At 36.2% G+C, this 22,513-nt stretch overlaps 1 protein-coding gene across 4 annotated transcripts in view; it reads left to right on the top strand.

Annotated features, from left to right (window-relative positions):
• The window catches only part of CASK (calcium/calmodulin dependent serine protein kinase), a 419,299-nt gene that overhangs the window by 287,074 nt on the left and 109,712 nt on the right, over positions 1-22,513 (top strand). For all 4 annotated transcript variants that reach the window (XM_004376921.1, XM_012555680.2, XM_023731908.1 and 1 more), the window contains exons 6-8: positions 4,914-5,016; positions 10,693-10,868; positions 15,754-15,876. In XM_004376921.1, the coding sequence (XP_004376978.1) occupies positions 4,914-5,016; positions 10,693-10,868; positions 15,754-15,876 (402 nt within the window). The remainder of the gene's footprint in view (positions 1-4,913; positions 5,017-10,692; positions 10,869-15,753; positions 15,877-22,513) is intronic.

The following is a 22,513-nucleotide window of genomic DNA, read 5'->3' on the forward strand; positions in this document are numbered from 1 at the left end:
TGGCCCAACCAAGTTGACACACAATTTTAAGCATTTACCTTTAGAAAGATGTAAACAAATATTAAACTCTATTTAATGATTTGTATGCTGAAGTATAGGGGTGAAAAATATTGATGGTTACAACTTATTTTGAAGTACATGAAAAAAATAAGATGGATCGCTAGTTGGATGCTATTGTTGTTAGGTGCCATCAAGTCAGTTCCAACTCATAGCGACCCTATGTACAACAGAATGAAACACTGTCTGGTCCTGCGCCATCCTCACAATCATTGTTATGGTTGAACCCATTGTTGCAGCTACTGTGTCAATCCATCTCCTTGAGGGTCTTCCTCTTTTTTGCTGACTCTCTACTTTACCAAGCATGATGTCCTTCTCCAGGGACTGATTGATCTCTCCTGATAACATGTCCAAATTACGTGAGATGTAATCTCGCCATCCTTGCTAGTTGGATAGAGGAATGAGTAGATAGGTATGTGATAAATGTAGCAAAATGTTAATTGTAGAATCTAGATCATGGATATATGGCTGTTTGCTATACAATTATTTCAATTTTTTATATGTTTGATATTTCTTATAATAAAATGTTGAGGAAAATCTCCATTTTGCAACCCTTAATTATGGATCTAGGCATCAGTGCTGCTAAAATCATTGAGTGAAAAGTTGATGTGTAGAGCCTTATAATGATGGACGAGGCGGACAACACCTGACCCACTGATCAGTCCTGTCATTATAAGCAGGACAATCAGACATTATGTTCTTCCTGGTGTGCTACAGTGGATATACTACCTATCAAGTATTATTACCAAAAACTAAAATTGAATCTGAATCTAATCAAGCTTCTAGATCTAACTACCAATTTACAGGAAATATAGGAGATTAAGGAATATATTAAATGACACCCTGAGGGTACCATTAGCATTAACCAAGTCCAGATTCTGGGAGATTCCACTGGGAAAATTACCTAGTATGTCTTAAACCAATGGCATGAACGTTAAAAAAAAAGGTACAGGAGGGTGATCTGTTACAGAGTAGGAGAGGCTTGAGACTTAACACTCAAATGCAGCGTATGGACCTTGGATCCCATTTTGAACTAACCAACTATAAAAAGACATTTTGAGACAGTCAAGGAAAATTGAATGTGGACTGGGTATTAGATGATATTAAAGATTAAAGTTAATTTTATTGGGTATGAAAATGATATTATGGTTATTTTTTAAGTCCTTCTCTGTTAGAAATCCTAAACTATTCACAGGTGAAATTATATGATTTATTTTAAAATGCTTCAGCAAAAAAATAAATTGTTGGGGATAGATGAGCAGGAATGGCAGAATGTCAGCAATCGTTAATGCAGAGTGATAAGTAAATGGGATTTATTCGTCTGTTTTCTCCTCTGGTAAATGTTATAAGGTTAAAAGAAATTTCCTTGGCTTCACATTCTCTTCTAGCTACACCCCATTTCCCCATTCTGAGTACAGTAAAACTTTAGAAGTTGTTTATACTTCCTATTACCATATCATCTCTTCCTGTTCTCTCTTCAGCTTGGTCCAATGAGGATTTTTATCACTATCATACCATCAGAACTGCTCTTATCAAAGTCACCAGTGACTTCCAAGTTGCCAGATCTGATGGTCAGTTCTTACTTCTCATCTTAAATGACCTCAGTAGCATTGAACACTAATAATCATTCCTTCTTGAAAAAGTTTCTTTAGTTGCTTTAGCACACCAAACTCTGTTGATTTTCCTCCTGCTTCACTGTCTAGGCATTGTTTCCTTTGCTAGATTATTCTCATCTTCCTGACCTCAAATATTGGCATGTCCCAGGGCTCAATTATTGACCTCTTTTCTTTGTGAGTACTCATTCCCTAAGCGATTTCATTCATTACCTTGTTGGTAAATACCATCTAAATGTTTTTGATTCCTAAAGTTATATCTCCAATCCCAGCCCCTGTACCTCCTTATCTGATAAAATCTCACACTCAATATATATGAAACCAAATTCTTGATCCCCCATACAATCTCCTCCCCGAATGTTCCCCATTTCACTAAGTGGCGTCTTCATTTTCATTCACCTGCTCAGAACAAAAACCTAGTTGTCATACTTCTTTCTCTCATACCCCATATCCAATCCAACAGCGATTTCTATCCACTTACCTTCAAAATATATCATGAATTTAACTACTACTTGCCATCTCTGCTTCTGTCACTGTAGTTTAGTCCAACTCGCTATCTTCTCTTGCCTAAACAATTGCAATGGCCTCCTAACTGGTCTCCTTTCTTCCACTCTTGTACCCCTACAATATAGTATCCACACGGCAGCCAAAATGATTCATTCAAAACCTAAATCTGATTATACTGCTCCCCTGCTTAAAACTTTCCAGTAGTTTACCATCTCGCTCAGCATAAGATCCAGAGTTCTGATCATGGCTTCAAGGCCCTAGACAATAAGGCCTTTGATAATCATCTCTCGAATCACATGCCCCACAACTCTTCCCCTTCCTCATTCCTTTTCAGACACACTGGCTTCCTTGTAATTCCCCAAACATACCAGCCCTCCTCATGCCTTCAGACCTTTGTATTTCCTGTCCTCCCACCTGAAAGTTACTTCCACATGGCCCACTCTTTCACTTCATTCTACTCTCTTTTCAGATATTACCCCATCAGAGAGGCCTTCCCAGACCTTCCTAACTAAAACAGAAGTTCCCTAGTCCCCAAAGCTGTAACACTGTCCTCCTTACCAGCTTAATTTTACTTCACAGCACTTAATACTGCCTGGTTTTACATGATATTGATTGGTATTCATTTGTTTATTTTCTATCTTAAGTTCAAATTTTACGACTTCTCTAACTTAAGGATTTATTGAGAATGACCAAATCCACACTCTGATGAGAATTACATAAATTTCAGTGTAATATTAACTTATACATAAATATATTCAACAGACTGTAAAGGATATACTTTGAAGTTCTGATTCAAGCCTCCACTTCTCCTTTCTAAGAAGGTGATAAAATCATTTCTGTAGGCATGGCCAAGAGACCCTGTTGGGGTCTAGTTTATATTTTTCTGCTTCTGCATCATGTGTCTCACTCTAGGCTTGTTCACTTGCTATGTCCATGCTAGAATGTGCTGGGGTATTGCTTTCTTATTCAGGTCTGTTGTCATCGATCTCTACTTGAACCAACTTAAAGTTCTCACTGACAAGCAGTCTTCATCAGCTGATTTCTTTAGAGGTTTGCGTGCTCCTCAACAGACTCTCTGGCTGCTTTGCATCATGTTGCTGTTTGCTTCCTGTTCATTCATATACACTAGGTTTCCCTCTCTTCTCTCTTTCTCTCACTCACACACACGCTTAAATTTGAGGCTCATCTTTCCTTGTGCTGGCTTTTGTTGTAAAAGTCTTTAAACTTCTTTGGACAAAAGGAGTAACTCGAAAGCAATGGGTATTTTGGTATCATGGAGGCTAACCTGAACTAAAACCATGCCATTTTATGAGTGGGCAGATGTAAACCCAAATCCATTGTCATCGAGTCGATTCTAACTCATAGCAACCCTGTAGGACAGAGTAGAACTGCTCCTTGTGTTTCCAAGGCTATAATCTTTACAGAAGCAGATTGCCACAGTTTTCTCCCCTGGAGCGGCTGGGTGGGTTCAAACCGCCAACTTTTCAGTTAGCAGCCAGCTGAGCACTTAACCACTGTACCACCAGGGCTCCTTTGAGCAAGTATAGGAGAGAATAAAAAATACTTTTTATCTTCCATTCCTGAAAAGACTTGTCTTTTTTACAAACCCATATTTTGAGAGCGATATATAATTATAGTCATATTGAGGAGGATAGTATTTGATAGCATTTGACCGAAGGTCCTCACAATTAAATCCTTTCCTGACACCAACCCCAGCAAGGTCCCAGAAAGAGACAGATGTAGAGGACAAGGTTCTACAAAGAAACTCTCATTGTTGCCATGAAGGTTGTGATATTTAGGGAGCCCTGGTCAAGCAGGCTACTTCTCATGGAGGACGTCTTTGGCCTGGATTAGGGCAGGCCCAGAGTCCCTGGATGGCATAAACAATTGAGTGCGTGGCAGTTCTGACATACCCAGAGATGCCTCAGAAGAAAGTTCTGGCGATCTACTTCCAAAATTTCACAGCCATTGAAAACCCTATGGAGCACAGTTCTACTCTGCAATAAATGGGGTTGCCAGGAGTTGGAATCAACTCGATAGCAACTGGTTTGGGTTGTTTGTTTGTTTTTTGGTTTAGAGCCAGGCTAAGTGGTCTCCTTTCCCACTTTCTCACCTACCACTGCCACGGAGAGAAAAGGCATGCCCAGGTAGAGCATTGAATTCTCTGGGAACAAGGCTCAATTAAAATCGATAAATCTGTCTGATCCATCTATTTTAGTACTCCTCTCACATAGGGTGGAATGAATAAAGAAAAGAAAGAGGAGGGAGTTGGGAGAGTTGAAAAAGAAAGGGCCATCAGCATCCTCTAAGGGCCAAGTTAGAGTGGATAAAGTCAGAGGTTTCAAGAAACATTTTGGCAGGAAATACAAAAAAATAGTTTTCTTTAAATCAATCTAGAATGTCAGTCGAAGAAACAGAACATTGCATGAAAAGACAGAGAATGCATCTGTCTTTCTCGAACTTCCATGCTTTCTGAGTAATTCTTAGCACCATACCCTAATCTAGGAAGCCAATAATTCCTGAAAAATACTGGGAAGAACAAGTAAGTCTTTGGAGAAATTAGTCAGAAGTGAGAGTAGGGCAAATAATTCAAGCATCCAAATTAATCCAAAAGTTGTTTCTAATGTGTTAGTATATTGTCACGTTACTCAGTTTTGTGTAAATTGAATTGTTCATCTTCAATTAATCCTTATCTCTGGGTTTGTTTTTTGTTTGTTCGTTTGTTTTCCTTTTCAGCCACACTGTGTTCTCCTCGCCTCAAAGGAAAACTCGGCACCTGTTAAACTTGGTGGCTTTGGGGTAGCTATTCAATTAGGGGAGTCTGGACTTGTAGCTGGAGGTAAGACTACTTTTTTAAAAATTTACTTCAAAACCTGGTCATTTTTAGGCTGGTATAAAACGTTCAAACTAAATATTAGCCCAGCCTCAGTATTTCATACTGTTTTCCACTGTACCCACCCCCCAAAAAAGAGCCATCATTTAGATTTAGTTTTAAATTTGATAACTCTGTAGTCATAGCTAGTCCTTTAAGAATAGAGACTCTGTCTTCTTTACTCTTTGAATTCCAGAAACTTACCAAAGAAGATGCCTTATATTCAGATATTAAAACGGTGTTTGAAGAAAATGATACTTATAATTGAGTCAGCCAAACAAAGAAGTCAAATCTAAAATGTGTGGATTAGCCACTTTATAGTTTATATCTGGAGCTAATTTTTAATTTCATACTGTTTTTCTCTTTCATTTGTCAAATAATCCTTCTTAAACCATTAATCTGTGTGCATTGGGGAAGAGCAAGCAGATGTGAATGCAGGCTGATTTTATTATTAGTTAATCAGCACATAATTAGAAAATTCCTATGCCACAAAAAAAAAAGGAAGAAGAAGAAGAAGAAATAGAAACTTTCTTCACCAGTGTGCAGAGGTGGATGCTAATTATAGATTCAAGTATTTGGGTTTTTATTTATTTATTTTCATAGACTCCAGCTCATAATACTGCTCTGTTTTTAGTTCTAGTTCTTAGTTTTGCAAAATCACTCTGTTCTCCATTCTACAAACTATCAGTCTTTTAGTCATTCCCTTCTCTTTTTATCTAAGTACCGCCAGTCTTTACAAAGAGGAAAATTATAGAAAATAACAGAACCTTTTAACACGTCATCTTTCAAGAATACTAATATTAAATGCAAATACCTGACAAATGATAAATATCAAAATAACAATCTGTTACCAAGATTATTTCATATAACTTAATCCATATAACTAAATCATCAAAGCAGTATTAACACAGACCATCTTCTGTAAAAGGAACCATGGGTCATAGTTCTATTCTTTAAATCATTATCTCACCACAGTGCTCTCTAAAATTACATTTAAATTCTCTTATAGTTTTACGTTCTCTTCCACTTAATTATTTTGAATATATAAGAAACTGCAGGTTGAATACAGTTTCGAAGAATGCTATTTTTTTTTTCCTAATTGAAAACTTTTGGTAAGGATTGGAGAACCAAAGGGTCAGATAAAGCATAGTTTAATCATAGAATCATTGAATCTCAGGATTCAAAGGGACCTTAATGTCTCCAATCTTATAACTAATGATTTAATTCTCCCATAAAATTCCCAAAAAAAGGTTGAGTTCTAGTTTAATTCCTCAAATGGCAAAGAATTCACTATATCCCAGGACAGTTCATTCCATTTTTAGAAATTAAGTATTGAAAAGTTCATCCTTGCATTGAACAGAAAGCTGTCTTCCTGTAACCTCCACCCAGTGGCCCTATTTCTGACTTTTTGAGCCACAGAGAACAATTTTAACCCTTCCACATACTAGCCATTTAGGTGTTTGAAGATAGCTATCATGCCCCCCTAAAACAAAAAAACAAAACAAAACCTGTTGCCATCAAGTCGATTTCTACTTACAGCGACCCTATATGACAGAGTTGAGCTGCCCCATAGGGTTTCTAAGGAGTGGCTGGTGGATTCGAACTGCTGACCTTTTGGTTAGCAGCCGAGCTCTTACCCACTGCACAACCCAGGTTCCAAACACCATAAATACAGGTATATAATAGCATGGGGCTATCTCTTCTTTTGTTCTGAGTCTTACATTTCTATCAGGCTCACCAAATTTATATTAGCTTCTTGGACAATCACATAACTCTGCTGGCTGTATATTAATCTTGTAATCAACTAAAAATCTTAGGTTTGTTTTCTTTTTTAAACAAATGTTTCTATTAAACTAACTCTCAAATCCGTATCACTCCTGTGTTAAGACTATATAATTATAACAAATAATTTCTGATGATAACATCCCCAAGGTTGATGGATAAAATGAAAATTCCTTTTATATGTTATATACTGCCTATACATAATGACTTGTTTTTGTTGGTCTGCATCTGTATCCATTAGTATTCAAAATGTCATGGACTTCATATTTTCATTGTGCATTTCGATTGAAGGGTAAAAAATAAATTTATTAGATTTACCTGGACATTTTCTCCATGTTAATCTGTTTTCCTAAAGTCTATGAACCTTTCCACAAAATCTGTATTTTTAAAGCTAATTTTGAATCTGCAATGTGTCGGTTATTCAAAATTATTTTTCTTAGGGCTTCTAGAATTGAAAATACTTTTTGATGGTCAAATTGTTGTCATTTTTTTAAGCATATCTTTCCTTATAGTCTTGAAATAACTCCTTTGAGTATTATAATGTCTTTAAAACTACAACATAAGGTAGTAAAGGAGAAATGATTTATCTTAGAGAAAACTTTCCTGTTGTTTAAGGTACTTTTGAAATTTTGCCCATGGTGTTACTAATATTTATTAGCTTTACAACAGAAAGCCATTTTCCTGTCATTTGGAATCTTTAATCACCCCGTCCTCCAAGTAGAAAGGAATTCTCTCCTTTCTATGTTCCATATAGTAGCAAAGATTATTTACTTATTTATTTACATAGAATATTTAAGTATATTTACACTTCTTCTATCTGATACTCTGCTATTTGGAAAACTCACTTATCCAGAATACAACTAAGAACCTAGAAAATAATTATAACAGCAGCAAGACTATTCCTACCCTTAAAACCTATTTGTGGTGCTCTCAAGTGAGTGGGTCTCTGAAGACACTCCTGAGACTGACCTGCTCCAGTACAGTTTTAAAGATCCGTTGATCCTTCATGCCTTGTACTTGCACTCTGGTTGTAAGGCCTTTCACCACTTTGTCTATCTGGTTAACTCCTGTTCTTCTTGAAGGCTAAGCTAAGAATCATCTCCACTTAAAAGCAGGCCATTCTTTGCCATACTGAATGAGGTAGCCCTATTCCTTCTCTTCCATATTGCCATAATTATCTGGGCTACATACCTCCATGTGGCGTTTGATTCAAGGGATTATAATCGTATCAAAGACTGTGAGCTTTGTGAGGGCAAGGGGGACCATGGCTATCCTTCTGTATGTCCACAGCACTTACCACAGTGTCTAGGATCTAGAAAGTTCTTAGGAAATGCTACTAAATGAAAGAATCTGATTGCTAATCGGTTTCCAGTTAATAGCAGATTATAAGCAACAAATTAGGAGAAGCTGGGGCTGGGGCAAGCATAGTAAGAGAAAAGAAATGAAAACCTGAAAGAAAAAATAAATGTTAAGCAGACTCCAAAAGTTGGAAAACACAGCCACATTTTAATACCGAAGAAATCAGCCTTTGTATAGCTCCGAAGTTCCTGAGGGTGTTTTCTGTTCTATAGCATAGTTATTTAATTGATATTCAAAATGATAACTCTGAGTCATCAAGAAAAGGTTAAATTATGTATAGCATCCCGTGTAAAAGAGGTCAGAAAATTATATAAAGATAGTCATCCAAAATAATTAAAGTAAAAAGATTTGAGTGTGTAAAGATTCAAGTCCTAAAGTATTGAAATTGTAGCTATTCAGAACTTCCTCCCTGAGGTTCTACATAATAAGGGTTTATTACAGTATCAAAATCTAACATTTAAATATGTAAGTGTGTATCTGAAGAATCTCATAAACAGTGACATTTAATATTGTTTGGTAATTGGTTTCCTGTTCTTAAAATTTTGTGATTAAAGTCATAAAAGTTAAGTGGTCACAAAGAAGAAAAAGTAGTAACATTTTGGGGAGGTGGGTTTATGTTAAAGATTAACTCCAGTTTTTTTCACATTCTACCAATCCACAAGAAGTAAAAAGATCGTTCCTGAATGTTCTTTCTACCATACAGTTCCAATTCTTGAACAACAAAACATGTATCTTCCCCCTAAAATGAACACTAATTCTCTAGTAAAAAGTAATCAGTCTTCAATCCAGATAAATGGGGAAAACCTCTTTTGAATGGCTGGGACTGGCCATGGTGGCTCTGGCCTTTCCCAGAGTGAGCCTCCCATTTTGAGTTGCTTGGCCCTTCTTGTGTGGAAAATGGTAGGAATCCAGTTGGGTTTCAAGGAATCATCTGAACAAGCAGGTAGCCCTACCCCTAGCTGGTACTCGGAGCTCTTGCCTTGCTTTTCCCTACTCCTGCCAGCTCCTATCCATCAGAAGGTAATTCTCTAGTGGGGCTCCTTGTTCAGGCTGTTAATGAAGTAGGAGGCTTAGCTCTCATTGTTTCAGCTTCTTTATGTTACTTGAGGAAGCAAAATGGGGCAATACAGAAGTAAAAATATTTCTCTGGCCAGGTCATTCTAACCAGTACAGAGTTTTCAGGGCTATGTTGTGCATTTTAAATGCAAATATTTTCATTCTCTGAACCCTGAACTTTAACTTGGCCTGAGCATCTCTTCTATTGTAGGAGAGGGAAACGGGGGTGTGGTGGGAGGGGGGAGAACTATAATGATCTGCAGCAAAAGAACATCTCCAGTACACAGGCTGAGATGCTTTATCGTTCTCTGTCCCAACCGAGTTTGATAATCACTAACAGGACTTTATGATATGTTCTCTCTAGCTGAACTAGAGGGTCTCTAAGGTCTCTTTTAACTCTGAACCACAATTCCGAGTTCTAGATAAAGTATTGTGTAATCTTCAAAGTAAAAATTATCCTGGACTCGGTATGATATGAATGACAGGGGGGCCTGCTGGGCCTGCATACAGCTAGAAGAGCTGCCAAGTTTGGTGGGCAGTGTCCCCTCCCACAATAATTTCTCTACAGGGTACAAGCCTTTCATTCCACAGTAGAAGAAAAGAATCCTTTTGGGATACTGGGATAAAAATAGTTACTAATCTGCAAATCACTGATAATCAGATTCCTTCCTGAAACCTAGTTTTGACAGAGGAAAAAGAAAAACTCTTTGAAGAAGACAGAGGGTAATGAGGGTCGAATAGGAAGAGCTTCATAATTTTGTTTTGGTTTATATCATATATTTGCTTTCATTCTCTGCAAATTTTAACATTAGGAGGCTAAAAAAATCCTATTGTAACAAATTATTAACTATTGTTAATTGCTACGGTCGACTCATAAAATCAGCTTAACAGGATTTCAGATTCAAATTTGTATTTCAAATGAAAGTTGTCAGCATTTGCTTTAGTTTGGGAATTTCCTCTTGGAACGCAAAAGTAATCTTTTTTCTACAAATTCTTTCTCACTTCTGTCCCCTCCTCTCCATGCCTATGCCTCTGCCCTTGCCCAAGGCGGGCCTTCCCCAACTCTTTCCTGGGCAGTCACAGACTCTGCCTGCTGACTGTTCCACCTGCCTTTGTTCCATATTTTTAGTGATCTTCAAATATGTGAAAAATTAGAAATTTTAAACTACTTCATAAAGCAAGAAATATATAAATACCTATTGTGTACTCTGCTGAATTCAATAGGGACTATGAGTGTTAGAAAACAAAGTACCTATCCTGGGCTCAGTATTTTCAATATTTTTTTCCTTCTGTGAACTTGATTTTATGGGGGAGTTGAGAGGTGGTGAGAAGATATTTATATTGTTAAACTTTTCATTCAGTTTTTTATTGTTTTATTATGTTTAGTTTTCAAGTGAAAAAGCCATTTTATGTAGATATTTTATCTTAATGTTGTTTTAAATGTAGGACGCGTTGGAACACCTCATTTTATGGCCCCAGAAGTGGTCAAAAGAGAGCCTTATGGAAAACCTGTAGATGTCTGGGGTTGTGGCGTGATCCTTTTTATTCTACTAAGTGGTTGTTTGCCTTTTTATGGAACCAAGGAAAGATTGTTTGAAGGCATTATTAAAGGAAAATATAAGGTAATGTATTATGAGTGTTTTATTTTGCCATTCAGATTAAATTATTCTGAAAAAAATTTTTTATTTTTCTGAAAAATGGTTTTTAAAGTTGTTATCTATCTTTGGATTGCTTACTGTTTGACTGTCACATGGATACCCAGTCAGAGAAATGTTCTTTTCTTATGTCATTGATGTAGGAGCCTTGTTAGGCAGCGTAGACCTCAAGTACTAAATTTCTGAGTTGCTACCAGCTAAACTGTCATGCAGATGGTCGAGAAAGAAGGCTGTCTTCATAGCAACCATTGCCTTGCTTCTCACTTTTCCTTCCTTCTGTGCTGCATCTAAAGTCTATACTAGTTCTTTGGATTCCAACTTTGTCTTTAGACTTGAAAATATACACCCTAGTCCTCTTTAGTACAGTAGAAAAGCCAGAGAGTAGATGTGTGTGTCACCTTTCCCTAAATGCAAGTTCACAGCTTATGAGTCCTGGGCCCTCAGACTGTAAGACATTCACAGAGCTAAACTCTAGTTCAGTGAAAGAATCTGGACTGAGATAGAATTTGACCTGTACTTTGTTTTACCATGGGTGAGCTGTTTGTGACAGACTTGAACCCAGATTTGAAAGTATCCATTAGCTGTCTGGTAACCAAACCCATTCATTCAGGTTAAGTTACAAAATGAACTTCTATGGCCCTTCCTTGTGTAATTTGAGAAAAGACCTTCATTTTTAAAGCTTTTTGCTTAATTTGTAAAGTTAAAATGGAAATTTGCTCCAGTTAGTTTTAGTCATTGTTTATCTTAATTTTAAATTTACTCTCTAATAGCCTTTACTTGTTTTGCTTTTTCACACATGGTATTGTATTTTATGTAGTCAATCAGCACGGCTTACTAATTTGCCATTTACATTCCAGAATAAACTGAAATGCCAATATCATCACAGCATGTCATAATATAATTTAGAGCCATTCTTCATTATTCATATTCTTTAGCTACTGTGGATTGGAAATGCCATGTACTAGTCACAGACTTGTGATTAATAAATGATTACTTAAATTATTAAAAAACTTAAAAGCCTGCTTAGTGGGTAGAGGGTTTCTGTTTGGGGTGATGAAAAATTTTGGAAATAGATAGTGGTGATGGTTACCCAACATTGTGAATGTAATTAATGCCACACAATTAAACACTTAAAAATGGTTAAAATGACAACTTTTAAGCTATAATTACTGGCATTATGAATGGCTATATTAAAGTGACCTAAGGACTTCTTGGAAATAAGTAAGCTTATAATTGATTCCACTACTCCAGCTTCTTGTGATAGTTTTTTGCCCTTATGTATGGCTGACAGGGAATATGTTGCTATATGTGGGAAGCATGGGGTAATGTGTATCTGGTTATCAGGGCAGTTTATGCTGGGAAAATTCTTTTTACTCACTTTATCACAGAAACCTCTACTTCCTATTCAACAGAATCACTTTCAGTTTTGGCCCTGACTGACTGGCAACATAAAACGAAACACAATTTTATATACACAAGACTCCAAAACTGTGAGGCCTCTAAAGTTTTATTTTTAAGTCCCCAGTACTGTTAGAATTTTATATTGGACTTGGAAAAAAAATTAAGAAAACGGGTTGAGGGGAAGGAGAACATAAAGTATTTTCAGAGTTGCAGCCTCCTTTTTTTAAGCCACAGCTGAAGCTTGTGGAGATGAGAATGGTTTATACTTTTTTTTTTTAATTCCTTTGGTGTAGTGATGCTTTGTCAGTGACACTATCAGTTTATAAATGCATTTTTAAAAATTTTGTTTGGATTAAGATTATGCCAAAAGTCTTAACAGAAAGAGATATTTTAAGTATAGGTTCCTCTGCTTTTCTTAGAGTCAGTTGGACAATGGGGTAATCAAATGTCTCAGGAAACTGCTTGTAAGTAATCACCCTACAATTCCTGGAAAGTGTGAGAGGCTATCAGGAATGCATGGTCCTGGCTTTCTGGTTGAATTTTTCCAAGGGAAATCACAGATAACTAACACATGAAAACAAACAATTAATTAATGCATCAGCATAATAATAATAGTAATCATGATAGCTAATTCATATATAGTACTTACTAGGTGCCAGGAACTGTTCTAACACTTTACATATATTGATTCATTTGATCCTCACAGCAACTTACAACGTAGGTGCCATGTGATAAAATCTTCCATTTGCCTTTTTGAGTTATAAGCATTTGCTAATAATAGAATTATTCCTTTGTGTTTGTTCAGTTGCTAATTTCCTGGTTTCCAAGGCAACGTGCTTTATTCCAAGAGTCTTGGTATTTGATTTTGTCTATTTTTAAAGCATTGAATAATTATTTTTGTTTCTTGGTAAGAAATCTGGACTGTCCACACATGTCTAAAATTAAATTATTTTAAATTTTTTCTATTCTTAGTATTTTAGTAAGTCGGATGGTGGCAGCTATATTACAATTTCTGTATCTGGTGGCTGGAAGTTTTGAGGTTAATTTCTTATTTACTCTTCTACTTGTGTAACCTAACGTCTCACTTACATTCATGGCTTTCCTTACGAAAAGCAGCTTAGTTTGAAGTACAGATCCAGCTCTGCCATCAGTGATAAACCCGATGGACTTTTTTTCTTCCATAGACTGTGATATGATTCTGTCAGCTTTTATTTTTAATTTTTTATTATGGAAATTTTCAAACAAAAAAGTAGAGATAATACTATATTGAACCCCCAGCTTCAACACTTGTCAACAGATAGCCAGTCTTGTTTTATCTATATTCCACACACTACTAGATTATTTTAAAGCTGATCTCAAAAATATCATTTCATCACCCTGGTGGTTCTTAACAAGAGAAGTATTAACAAAATCCTTGATCTCTGTGGATATTTTCAAGAAAATTTTGATGATACTTTTCAATGTAGTACATTTAATTGGTCATAGTTTATATACTACTATGGGTCTTAAGTGATTTTAATTTAATTTTTTATTCTCATTTGCTAGTTTACCTGATCTTTTAAGATAGATGTCAGAGAATACTCTTTAACTGGAATATGTACTAACATTTAATTTTAACTAACTTTTTATAAAGGACAAAAATATATATGTTTCCCGAAGTATATAAAAGATGCAATGTAATCTTATATCAGTGTTACACAGTGGAATTCTAGGCTGCCATGATATTCAAACACATGAGACTATTTTGTGGCCCTGTTTTGTTCCCCCTTATATACTCAACCTCCCAACTTAATTTCAGCTACTCTTCTCAGCCAAAGGAAGAGAAAACCCTATATTGGACACCCTCGTAAAAAGAGCAGAGGAATAAACTTTCTAAACCTCTACTCACTTCAGAAATCTTACTACCACTTTCAGATGATTTCTCAACTCCTTTCCAAGGAAAAATCGTTCAGACTATGAAGGGCAAATCAACTCTAGGATGAGCAAGCAGGAGCAAGGCTAGCCAAGCCCATCTAATTACTTATTTCAAACTGGTCAATGTATCACAATTTCAATAGGATGACAACATTTAAGCAGTCTCAGGACATTCATTTTAATGGGATTTGACAAGAAGAAGTGTCTATTGCTTGGGATTCTGCCTATTAGAATAAAAAAGTGGAAAACCCTCCGATTTTAAGAGCTATCCCTAACCAAAAGACATTTTTCACTACCTATCTATAAGTACAAAGCCTCACATTAGCCAGAGCTTAGTGTTTAATGAAAGGCTTTGGCCAAATTGTAATGACTCATGTGTACCATGATGCAAGTTGTGATTTAATTTGATTTTAAATTGTTGTGGAGTTTATTCTCCATCTTTCTCCCTTAGAAGGTAACATAGGTCTCTGACAGGCCATGGCGTTGCCTAAGGCTCCTAGCACCAGGCAGTTCACATAAGCTCACCTCATCAAGCCACTTCCTGATGTTGGATAGAGAATGAGACCCTACTCTATCCTATCCCCACTTGCCTTTCCAACTCCAAGCCCTAAGCTTGGTTTTTCTGGTTCCTGGTCTCAGATATACCCCTTCTCCCCTTCCCCAGCTATTTCCTGTCAGATCCACAGCCTTTCTCACAAGTCCTGTGTCTTTTGAACAATTTACAATTTTTTTGTTTGGCTTTAGTCAGTTTGCTCTGTGTCTTAGTTGTCTCATGCTTTTAAAATGGGACAAAAGTAACTTCACTGAGGACAATATACATGTGAATTTGGAGCCCTGGTGGTGCAGTGGTTAAGCACTCGGCTGCTAACCAAAACTTGACAGTTCGAACCCACCAGCTGCTCCACGGGAGAAAGATGTGGCAGTCTGCTTCGTAAAAATTACAGCTGTGGAAACCCTATGGGGCAATTCTACCTCTGACCTATAGAGTCACCATGAGTCAGAATTGACTCGATGGCAATAGGTTTGGGTATGGAGTTTATGGTAATATATATTTTTTCTGAATACTGAACTCAATATACAGTGACCAAAATATCCTATTAATAACTTTGCATAGATTCACAATTACTGCTAATCTGATTTTTAAAACAAAAAATATTCTTTAAAATTTTTAAATTTTATTTTAGTCCTTTCTGGATCAGAGTATTTTTTTTTTTTTTGGTCTCTTTGCTGATGATTTAAAAGTAGAAACTGCAATTATGAACATTCTATTCTTCAGTTATTAAAATATTATAATTTACATAACAACAAGAACATATGTAAGGAATTTTTAATGATGCAGAATCTCTCACGTAATAACAAGGAAAAAAAGAATTGCGTTTTTCCACTTTTTCCTTTGAAAGCAAGTCTTTGGAATCAGATTTCTGTTCTTTGCTCTGAGAATTTTATTCACATTAAAACAATGTAGATATAGTAAATAATAGTAAATACTAACTTCTTGCTGAAGATAACTACGTAATTTTTCTTTCCTCCTCTTCAGATGAATCCAAGGCAGTGGAGCCATATCTCTGAAAGTGCCAAAGACCTAGTACGTCGTATGCTGATGCTGGATCCCGCTGAAAGAATCACTGTTTATGAAGCACTGAATCACCCATGGCTTAAGGTACATAAGCTCACAGGTGGCCATCTGTACTATGTTTGAACACTTCCAATGATAGGAACCACCTTTTCTTTTTTTCCTGAGCATTTTTTATTACAATTTTCTTCATCTTTCTTATTTGAGATTTCTGCCCGTCATCTATAAACATCAGAGTACAAGATATACTGTTCGAGTGACATTCAGCTATCAGACAGAGAGTACAAACATGGATTAAGACAGAATACATCAGGGAGGAAGGCCTGTTCATTCTCTATAAACATGTGTTCCAAAGATGTACAACACTGACAACTGAAATAGTACCAGGTTATAATAAAAAATTATCTTCATTTTGTGTGCGTGTGTGTGTGTGTGTGTATGTGTGTGTGTGCTGTATAGCATTGCGTTTATTTCAGTAGATACTAAGTATGGATTTACTGTTTTAGGAAAAAGGCAGATTTTAAAAATTCTTTTTATATCGTGTCTTGCCAGTGAGTACTAAGGAAAATTGTACCTTGGGACTTTAATGAAATAGTACTGTTTGATTAAGACATACAGTTCAGTAATTCCAGGAAATTCTCACTTTAGAGGTTAAAAAAAAAACTAAGGCTCAGAGAGATTAAGAATCTTGCCCCCTAAGTTGCAGAAGTTGTCAATGGTGGAACCAGGATTTTAATCCAGCCTACCAAAACCCTTTCATTTGTACACTAGATCTCTTCTTTTTCACTTACTCAAGAACATTGCTTCAGCAATTTTACCCTTAGCTGCAGCATCAGTTTCCTATCTCTGTTGGATCTAACATGCTGAAATGTATTATTCATGTATATATAATGACAAATTGAAGAGGAATGGCATCACATTCATTGTCAAAAAGAACATTTCAAGATCTATCCTGATGTACAATATTGTCAGTGATAGGAAAATATCCCTATGCCTACAAGGAAGACCAGTTAATATGATTATTATTCAAATTTATGCACCAACCACTAATGCCAAAAATGAAGAAATTGAAGATTTTTACCAACTTTTGCAGTCTGAAATTGATCAAACATGCAATCAAGATACATTGATAATTACTGATGATTGGAATGCAAAAGTTGGAAACAAGAAAGAACGGTAGTTGCAAAATATGGCCTTGGTGATAGAAATGACGCCAGAGATCGCATGATAGAATTTTGCAAGACCAACGACCTATTCATTGGAAATACCTTTTTTCAGCAACACGAATGGTAACTATACACATGAACTTTGCCAGATGGAATACACAGGAATGAAATCGACTACATCTGTGGAAAGAGACAACGGAGAAGCTCTGTATGATCAGTCAGAACAAGGTCAGGGACCGATTGCAGAACAGACCATCAATTGCTCATAAGCCAGTTGAAGTTGAAGCTGAAGAAAATTAAAACAAGTCCACGAGAGCCAAAGTACAACCTTGAGTATATCCCACCTGAATTTAGAGACCCTCTCAAAAATAGATTTGATGCATTGAACACTAATGACTGAAGACCAGACGAGTTGTGGGATGACATCAAGGACTTCATACATGAAGAAAGCAGAAGTTCATTAAAAAGACAGGAAAGAAAGAAAAGACCAAAATGGATGTCAGAAGAGGCTCTGAAACTTGCTCTTGAACATAGAGTAGTTAAAGCAAAAGGAAGAAATGAAGAGCTGAACAGAAGATTTCAAAGGGCAGCTCAAGAAGACAAAGAAAGGATTATAATGACATGTGCAAAGACCTGGAGTTAGAAAACCAAAACGGAAGAACATGCTCAGCATTTCTCAAGCTGAAAGAACTGAAGAAAAAATTCAAGCCTTGAGTTGTAATATTGAAGGATTCTACCAGGAAAGTATTAAACAACGTAGGAAACATCAAAAGAAGATGGAAAAAGCACACAGTCACTGTACCAAAAAGAATTGGTCACTGTTCAGCCATTTTAGGAGGTAGCATATGATCAAGAACCAATGGTATTGAAGGAAGAAGTCCAAGCTGCACTGAAAGCATTGGAGGAAAAACAAGGCTCCAGGACTTGACGGAATACCAATTGAGAAGTTTCAACAAACATATGCAACGCTGGAACTGCTCACTTGTCTATGCTAAGAAATTTGGAAGACAGCTGCCTGGCCAACTGACTGGAAGAGACCCATATTTGTGCCCATTCCAAAGAAAGATGATCCAACATAATTTGGAAATTATTGAGCAATATCATTAGTGTCACACACAAGTAAAATTTTGCTGAAGATCATTCAAAAACGGTTGTAGCAGTACGTCAACAGGGAACTTCCAGAAATTCAAACCAGATTCAGAAGGGATATCATTGCTGATGTCAGATGGATCTTGGCTGAAAGCAGAGAATACCAGAAAAATGTTTATCTGTGTTTTATTGACTATGCAAAGACATTCGACTGTGTGGATCATAACGGGTAACATTGTAAAGAATGGAAATTTCAGAACACTTAATTGTGCTCAGGTGGAACCTGTACGTAGACTAAGAGGTGGTTGTTGGAACAGAACATGGGGATATTATGTGGTTTAAAATCAGGAAAGGTGTAGGTCAAGGTTGTATCCTTTCACTGTACTTACTCAATTTATATGCTGAGCAAATAATCTGAGAAGCTGGACCATATGAAGAAGAACGGAGCATCGGGATTCGAGGAAGACTCATTAACAACCTGCAATATGCAGATGACACAACCTTGCTTATACTCTTATTTATCTGCTTATTGTCTGTCTACCCACAAAATATAAGCTGCAGAAGTATAGGAATTTTTGGCTGTTGGTTCACCTCTGTCTAGCACCTAGAAGGTGCCTTGCACATATTAGATGCTCAATAAATATTAGCTAATGATTTAAAGAATGAATGAATGTTCCCCAGAGATTATGTAAAATAATAAGCTATATTAAAATATAGATTAATAATATATCTTAATAGTAATGACATAGAATAATATTACAGAACAATGTTGAGATTCCAGTAGATCTTGATTCTCATTAAGAATATTACCTCTCAAATATGCATTTTTTCCTCTGATACTCAGTTCCAGTTATTTCTCACTTGGCATATGCAGTTCTAGCTATTCCTGATTTCTCATAGACAGTCCACAAGACAGAAAAGAGTAGGTAAATTGTTTGTAGATACATCCTTAGTTTTTCTGCCACCAAAAATGAAAAATTTAAGGGTATAGTTATTTCTCCTTTGCCTTTCTCAATTTCTCCATACTGGGGATCTTTTGTTCATTGGAAGCTAGCTTAAGTGGAAAATAATAATGAAAATGGCAGCCATATTAGTCATTTTTAAGATTCTTTAGAAAATGTTTTAGCATTAAACAGTACATATTTACAGTGGCTTTCATTATCAAAGCTTATCTTGGCTAATAGCGTATTTATTTTTGGAAACCCTTGTCGCTTCCAGTAATTATAGTTCTTGTTCTAAACAACCTGAGCTTAATATGTAATGGATTTCTGGCACCAGCAAGACAAAACAATGCCAATAACTTAAATGAAAAATTCCAGAAGGCTGTTTGAGCTCAGTGTCATGTGTCGTGTCTGAAGTACAACTTACCTTCACTGCTTATGTGTCATCTGAAGATGGAAGAATGCAATGAGAATGTTATCTTGCTGTTAAGAGCAGGCTTATGTTATAGTTAAATACTTGTCCATGTATATTTGTAAATCATTTTCCTGGATGAAACTGCTATTAATTTAGCAATGGTGAAAGTTTAAGCTATGTTTTAAATGTGAAAAACTCTTGAATAATTGCAAAATGAAGAAATGAGATGATGTAAATCCTTGTAATGAAGAGTACACAAAGTCATAATACTGTTGCTTTGTATTTTAAAAAGAAAAAAAAAGTCAATGGAAATTTTTTTTTTTTGTAAAACCAAAAGAAAAATTTCCTATCCAGTCATTTCATATCAAAAAGGAATTTGATTGAGTAAATAGATCAAGTAATATGTGAATGTCTTATGATTGTTAAATTATACCTATTTAACACCTTCATCCATCTGAATTAATGATGCTTCCTTGAATATTCATTCCAACAAAACAAAAGGGACCAGGCCAGATAAGATTGTACTTTGCTTGTAGAAGGTTGAACTCTTTTCACACCCTTTGTAGCCTTGATATGTAGACCATAAAGTATGTTGACTATAATAAAAGATGAAAAAGATATTTATATCAGGCTAATCAATTTGAATTTTGGAAGACTCAATCAATACGTTAGTTAAGTGTGTATTCAGCATCTAGTGTGCACAAGAGATTCTGAATCAAATACTTCATTATAGTGCTAGGCACATTGTTACAGAAATTTTTCTGAATTCATATCACATTACTATTAGTGTTAGGTGGGACTATTTAACCCAGAAAAATATTACTTTCATTCTTTTCTCTCATTTATAATTCCTTGGGATTTTGTTATTGTTTACATATTTTCTGTTAAGAGATACTGCAATAGACTTTATTTTTAATCTTAGGATTTCATCTGATCTGTTTAAAAAGTTATCAGAAATTATAATTTCAACAATATACTTTGTCTAATTTTATTGTTACAGAAATATAATACAATAAATTTGCCATTCAATCATTTTTAATGGTACAAGTCAGTGACATTAATTACATTCACCATGTTGTACAATTATCACCACTATTTCCAAAAGTTTTTAATCACCCCAAACAGAAACCCAGTAGCCCTTAAGCAATAACTCCCCATTCTCCCTTCCCCCCATCCCTAGTAACCACTGATAAACTTTTATCTCTATGCTTTTGCCTATTCTAGATATTTTATGTTAGTGGGATCATATGGTATTTGTCCTCTCTTGTTGACTTGTTTCACTCAGCATAATGTTTTCAAGGTTCATCCATCTTGTGGCATGTATCAGAACTTCATTTCTCTTTATGGCTGAATAATATTCCATTGTATATATATATGGAGCCCTGGTGGCGCAGTGGTTAAGAGCTATGGCTGCTAACCAAAAGGTTGGCAGTTTGAATCCACCAGCCGCTCCTTGGAAACCCTGTGGGGCAGTTCTACCCTGTCCTATAGGATCGCTATGAGTCTGAATTGACGCGATGGCAACGGGTTTGGTTTTTTGTTTGTTTGTTTGTTTATCCATTCATCTGTTGATAGACACTTGGGTTGTTTCTACCTTTTGGCTGTTGTGAATAATTCTGCAAATGAACATTGATGTGCAAGAAACGTATTTTTTGAATGTGCCCTTATCTCTCTTCACTTCACCTTAGTGAATGGTGAGTAGAAAAGGTGTTCGCTAGAAAAAGGTGTGAACAGTCTGCTATTGTACTAAACTTCCCAGTCTATTAGAGAGAGAAAGGCATAGCCAGGCTCTGCAGTGGATTTTCAAATGGTATTAATAATAACTTAAAAACACAGAAAGATAACTTTAAAGCAGCCACACATCGCACATGATAAGCACCACATGAGAGTACAGAAGTAAGGGCTCGGGAAGACTGAAGAGGAGCATGAGAGCTCACTCTAGGCCAGAGCTCCAGGAAAGGCTGCACACGTTGGTGGGATTGAAGAGGGACACGTACTCCATGTGGGAAGTACAGGATGAGCAAGCATAGGCAAAAACATTAAAAAGTGCAAGATACATTCAGGGGATGTGAGGGGCAGAGGCAGAAAGCAAACTGGTTTAATACAGTCAGGTACCTGAAGGATTGTAAGAGTAGTAGGCTGGAAATTTTGGTTTGAGGGAAGAATGTGTATAATCTAGGATGCCAAAATAAGTAATTTAAATATTAGGTATAGAGAGTGAAAAGCCACTGCAAGTTTTTGAGCAATGATACGATGCAAGCGACATGCTCATATAATTCCTCTGGACGCTGTGTGCAGGTGGGTTACCTGTCAGGATAAAAGCAGTCGAGGCAAAGAGATCCTATAGAAGCTATGGGTCTCAGGAGGAGAATGAAAAGCACTTTTTTTTTATAGCAGTGGAAAATTCTTTCCTTACGTATGCCTAAAATGTTAAGCAATTTCATTTTAAGCAAAATTCATTTAGGTTTTAGTCTTGATTCAGTGGTAGTAATAATGAAAGAGAGAGATTCCCTGCTAGCACTGTCCAATAGAACTGCCTGACATGATGGCAGTGTTCTATGTCCATGCTGTCCGATACGCCACATGTGGCTATTGAGCACTTAAAATGTGGCTAGTACAACTGAAGAACTGAATTTCTATTTCATTTAATTCTAATTAATTTAGTCTTTTGTACCTAATGGCTACTGTATAGACAGAGCAGCCTTAGACACTTGATTCAAAACATGCTGTCACTTGGTTCACCCTTTTTAAGCCATCACACTTTTGAGATGACTAATGTGTAGTGTTCTCCTTACTATCTTATATAGTTTTTTTTTTTTTAAGAACAAATCGAATAATGCATGTAAAAATCCCTAATTCATTTCCTTGGACATAGCTAAGTACTCAATACTTCATGCTATGTAAATGTTAATGACTCCCAAATTATATCTCCAACCCAGACTTCTTTCCTCAACTCCAGGCTAGTATATCCAAGTGCCTACTTGAATCTCCACTTGAATGTTAGACATCTCAAGCTTAACATGTCCAAAACTAAACTCCTGATCTTCTTCCCAACCCTCTCCCCGCCCGCCACAAAATCTGTTCCATCTGCAGTCTTCCCCAGCTCTGCTGGT

Source organism: Trichechus manatus, unplaced genomic scaffold (assembly GCF_000243295.1).
Source record: "Trichechus manatus latirostris isolate Lorelei unplaced genomic scaffold, TriManLat1.0 scaffold00046, whole genome shotgun sequence".
In the NCBI taxonomy this organism is placed as follows: Eukaryota; Metazoa; Chordata; class Mammalia; order Sirenia; family Trichechidae; genus Trichechus; species Trichechus manatus.